This window comes from Mercenaria mercenaria, chromosome 8, assembly GCF_021730395.1.
Source record: "Mercenaria mercenaria strain notata chromosome 8, MADL_Memer_1, whole genome shotgun sequence".
In the NCBI taxonomy this organism is placed as follows: domain Eukaryota; kingdom Metazoa; phylum Mollusca; class Bivalvia; order Venerida; family Veneridae; genus Mercenaria; species Mercenaria mercenaria.
The window spans coordinates 72,435,618-72,441,078 of NC_069368.1; the positions used below are offsets into that span (position 1 = coordinate 72,435,618).

General features: G+C 36.5%; 1 protein-coding gene across 1 annotated transcript; it reads left to right on the forward strand.

Moving 5' to 3' along the window:
* The first annotated feature begins 604 nt into the window (after positions 1–604).
* On the forward strand, positions 605–5,049 carry LOC123566102 (uncharacterized). Its single transcript, XM_045359960.2, has 2 exons — positions 605–1,798; positions 3,759–5,049. The coding sequence occupies exons 1-2, from the start codon at positions 817–819 to the stop codon at positions 4,790–4,792; spliced, it is 2,016 nt and encodes a 671-aa protein (XP_045215895.2). The 5' UTR covers positions 605–816; the 3' UTR covers positions 4,793–5,049.
* The last annotated feature ends 412 nt before the right edge of the window (positions 5,050–5,461 follow it).

Below are 5,461 nucleotides of genomic sequence, written 5' to 3' on the forward strand. Positions count from 1 at the left end.
TTCATCATCACTTACATCATTTGACACAAGGGCCATAACTGTGACACCTCCCATTTTTACTTATTTCAGGTTAAAGTTTTTATGCACTTTCACTCTCTCTCTCTGTTATTACCAAACAAATTTGATTCAAACTTGAAACAGTTGTATCACATCATCATCCACATCATATGACCACTCTTGCACCAATAATTTTTTAATTATCTCCCTTTTTGCTTAAAATTTCAGGTCAGAGTTTTGATACACTTTCACTTTATCTCTGTTATTACCAAATGGATTTGATTCAAAGTTAGAAAAGTTGTACCACATCATCACCCACATCGTATGATATTTACCAGTATTATCAGAATGATAATGAGGGCGGGAAAAGTAGGTCACTAGGTTGTAGTGGGTCTTTAATGTCTACTGACAACTTGGCATTTTGTCACGGATATGCTTCGCTACTTCTTTACATTCCATACAAAAAAAAAACAAAGTGACAGCTTATAAGCCTACAAATAAATCTTAAACAAGCTGACATCTGATACCAGCGCTTGTAAAACCCATTGTTTGAGTAGTAAACCATAAAGATTTTAAAATGATAGAAAGTTTAAAACAATTGCCCATGGTTTATGATTTCTCTCAATTGAATTCATTTTTACTGATTTTGTGAAATATTTCACATGTAGGTGACATCAAGTGAAATTTTAGACTCCATCTTTTTTCTTTTCTTTTCTTTTTTTTAAAAATCTTTTCGAGCAGAATTTCTGAAAGGTTAATGGAAAAGGAGTCACATATTTAAAAAAAAAGTTTAGTAACATTTATTCTAGTTAGTTTAAAATGGCTGATAAAACACCTCAAAAACCCAGAGGTACTGGAATTGACGGAGTTGAACTCTTCAATATGGATTGTGTGGTTTGTAAGAAAAACAAAATTTTAACCGAGGCTCAATACCATTGTAAGTATTGTGGCGTGATGTGCGAGAATTGTTCTGCAAAACATCAGAAAACACCCAAACAGACAGGTCACTGGGCACAGAAAATCAAGCGAATCCGCCAAGAACTTCCGACATCCGCCCCATCCTTCAGTTCTATTAAGAAATGTGAACATCATCCCAACAGACACATTAAAGGCTACTGTTTAGACCATGGGGAGTTGTACTGTAATGATTGTATGAGGGACCGTCACTTTGATTGTACTGTGGAAAGTGTAGAAGTTATGAGCGAAGACGTGTCGCGGGAACCGCACATGATTGACGCGAGAAACGAACTGGAGGACCTTAAACGCAGAAATAAAATGGCGCGAAATGGCAAAAAAGATGAAATCGCCCATCTGCAGAAACAAGCTGAAAAGTTTGAAGCTCACTTACGACAAGTTAGAGACAAAATTAATGTCATATTCGATGATATGTTACAAGCAATTTTACGAGACAAGGATGCTTTCTGCAAGGCAGAGGAGGAAATAATAACAAAAGATATTTCCGAATGCACGGACGTTGCTCCAGTACTGGAAACTGCGTCTTCGAATTTTGACGACTCATTTCGAAGCGGGGGTAAAACGGAAATGTGGATTTCACTGAAAAAGCTACAGAGTGTGTTAAATCACTATGATGAAATTGTCACAAAAATCGAAAATGACAAAAGTGAGGTCAAATTCGAGTTTGTGCCGAGTAAACATTTGAAAGCTTTGCTCGAGTCACCAGAAAATATCGGGACGATGAAAGTGACGTCATCAAGGCTCTATGGGAATGATGTTACACTGAATACGAACAAAACTGAAACTGATCCAAAAGGCAAAACTAAACTTAAACTTCCGTGGGCAAGTGAGTAATTTATTGATTAATCTATGTTAATGATCAATTTGTTTAAAAATTGTTTTTTAGAATGGTGAAATTTCCATTCATTTTCCTGCAGATTACGTTCAAACAGCAAAATGGTTAATTGTTCTGCCACCGAAAATACATAGCTAGAAACATCATAAGAAGGACGCACTGGCGCTTTGTTCGTCTGTGAGATTGGAGCGCACATACTCTCAAGGACTTTAAAAACACCACATTTACTAGTACGCATTTGGAAAACTTGATTGTAATTCATCTTTTACGAAATATCATTTTATATGCATAGTAAAAATGGGATGAATATGGTGATTTTTCTGTGCTAAACGAAGCGTGACTAACGCTGAAGAAAGTATTTACAATGATGAATGATAAAGTTGATTTTTATGGTGCAACGTAAGTTAAAACGTTAACGCGTCGAACGCTAGAGCCACCGCCTGCTCAGTGTAATTTCGATACAAACACTGTCGCGTCATAACGTTTCAACAACAACAACAACAACATTTATTAGCATAATCGACATATATATGCCTTTGGCTAATGAACAGTATACAGTTCTTTCAAATCATGCGTATAAATAATTTGCAATCAAGATTTCAAACCCTTAACAAATAAATTTCCTTCAAATACTTACATATATTCCATTGGACTTTTTTCTTAGCAACATTTTCAGATTTGGCCACGATGTTTTTGGCAAATATTTTGAACGTAAGTTTTTATATTTAGGACAAGTCAATAACACATGATACTCAGATTCTATAACATTTAAATTACAATTTTGACATATTCTTTGATCCCGAGCTATACCACTATACCTTCCAGTTTCAATAGCTAAGCAATGTGAAGACATTCTAAAACAACTGAGTAATTTTCTTAAGTAATCATTATCAACATTTGTGAGATATGGTTCAAACATAAACAGCGTTTTAAATCTTGAATAATATTCTAGTTTTGGCATGTTTGTAATACTACCATGCCATTCCTGTATAAACAGGTCTCTTAACCGTTTTTGTAGCATTGGAAAATAGTTAATATTTGGCGTTATATGGTTCCATAAATATCCATATCCTAATTGTTCTAAAAGAGTTTTAACATATTTGGGCCAGTTTGTACATCGGGGAGAATTGACATTGTTACATTGGTCTCTAAAAATATCAGTCATGATAGAATCTGGATTATTTACAAGCGTTAATCAATATTTTAGAACTCTCTCTTTACACAGTATTGAGAGAGGATACCTTCCAAGTTCCCCCAACACTGCCATATTTGGGGTTTGCATTTCTACACCGAGTATCCTTTTACAAAATTTCATATGAATTCTATCAAGGCAACTTGTATTGTTTACGCCCCATACTTCAACAAGAGAGTTTGAGTTTTGTTTGTTTTGTCGGGTTTAACGTCGCAACGACACATCTATAGGTCATATGGCGACTTTCCAGCTTTTAGAGTTTGAGAAACGCCTACTTCTGAAAAGAATAAAATTCTTTAAATTCTCGTTGTGAATTTTGTATGGCATGATTAGAGAACGAGCTACACGTGCCCAGGTAACACTGGCCTACTTTCATGTATCACGATTGGAACGACGCCCGAATGTATCAGATTTAATGACTAGTAATAATTAAGTGAATATTTAAATAATTTGAACTCAAAGTTGCAGGAATCAAATAATTGCCATATATTGATGACGCGTTTTTAAAGTCCTGGGGTGTATATGAAATCTGAACTTATTGTTTGATGCTTTTCCCACAAATAGCACGATATTTTTCACAATATGCCTGCACTATTATCTGAATAAGAAGTTACTGTGTTTTCAGCGATTGTCAAATTATCACCAACTATTGTATGCGTCTTTATTTTTATAAATGTAGTTACGACAGTTCCGCGCTAACGCGTAGAAACTGAAATAAAAATGCTATTAAATTTCAAATGCATATAATTGTGTTTACAGAAAATGGGGACATTCAGCAGGAACCCTGGAAGATAAACAGAATTGACACTAAAGGCGTTGTAGGTCTCCCTAGTGTTGTCACTACGCCCCAGATAGGGAGAAGTTCCTCAGTAGTAGGGTTGACCACACTCAAATCCCCTGACGGAAAAATAAAGTCTCGTAGCCGGGGAGGGACATCTAAGCACGACTATATTGACAAAGATAAGGTGACTGGCCCTGTCTTTGGACCCATTAAGAACGTTAAGCTGACATATTTAGGACGAAAAGAGATTCTTATATCCTCGGATACTGAGTTGACCTGTGTTACTGGCTCAACATTTCTTCCGAACGGCCGGCTAGTCCTCGTGGACAATCATAATAAATCACTGAAGTTACTGAATGGAGAGTTTGAGTTACTGTCTAGCACCGTTTTTGAAGAACGACCTTGGAATGTCACCCATTGTTACAAGTCGGTTGTCGCTGTCTCGTTTCCTTACGACAATACAGTTGTGTTGATAACAACAGGGCAGGACATGCAGAATGAAGGTAAAATCAAAACGGATCGTACTTGCCTAGGAATGGCGTTTCACAAGACAGAGAAATGGCTCTATATTGCATGTGGGAAAGGCGCGGATGCACAGATCCAGGCCTATTCCCTTGAAGGATATCTGAGAAAGGTTATAATTCCAAAGTCTGGAGTTTTCCTAGAACCATGTTACATGGTTATGTCGGCGGACTGCACGAAACTGTTTGTATCTGATCTGTATAATGGAATAATTTGTTTCAATACCAAATCTGGTGACCTGATTTACCAGTATAAGGATAAAAAGATCAAGCGATACTGGGACTTGGCCCTCGACACAGACGGACGTGTGTATGTTGTGACAACTGGTCCGGACTGCATATATGTCTTAATGGGCGACCACAACGGGCAGCTTGTAACTGAGTTCCGAGCCGGAAACCATCCGTGCTCTCTCAGTTATAGTTCTATTATAAAAAGTCTAGTTGTAACCCGATGGAAGGCTGAAGATGTAGAAGTACTTAGATTTGTTTAAATGTTTCAAGTCGTACATGAAGGAATCTGATGACATACTCAGAGTGAATTGTAATGTTTGATTGTTGAATTCAATCCTAGTAAAAAAACTGCTGTTACTGTCGTTTTCAAAGAGTAAGGAGATCAGTTGCTGTTTTATACATGAACGTAACAGTGTAAAGGCCCTATAACGCTTAACTGAAACAAGTATGGAAGGGAATTAACTCTTATTAATATTCATTAATTTAGCTTTTCTAATAAAAAGATTGTGTTCCCTGACCAAGTATTTGCAGAATTCCTCGGGCTTGGGTACCAACTAGTCTTTGAGAAATGTTATGCATGAACTTTACAAATATACATAAATTACATGCTTTATCATTTCACTACAACGACAAACTCCCTTGTTTTCGTACTGCTCACTAATGATATACATGTCTTTAAATATTTTATTTTTATATTTTTTTTCTCTGATACGGCTTGTAAATCAAAAGTGGGCATTGACATTTTATTACTAAGCTGTTTGAGTCCCTTTTGTAGGACAGTAATATTTTCAATTTTCGGAGAAATACTGTCACCTGTGGCGTACAGACAGATAGACAAACATGGTGAAAATGGTAGAGTATATATTAAAGCAAAAACGTCAGCCACGCGTACACCAATGTCCTCTGGGCAGTAGGTGAATACCGAAGAC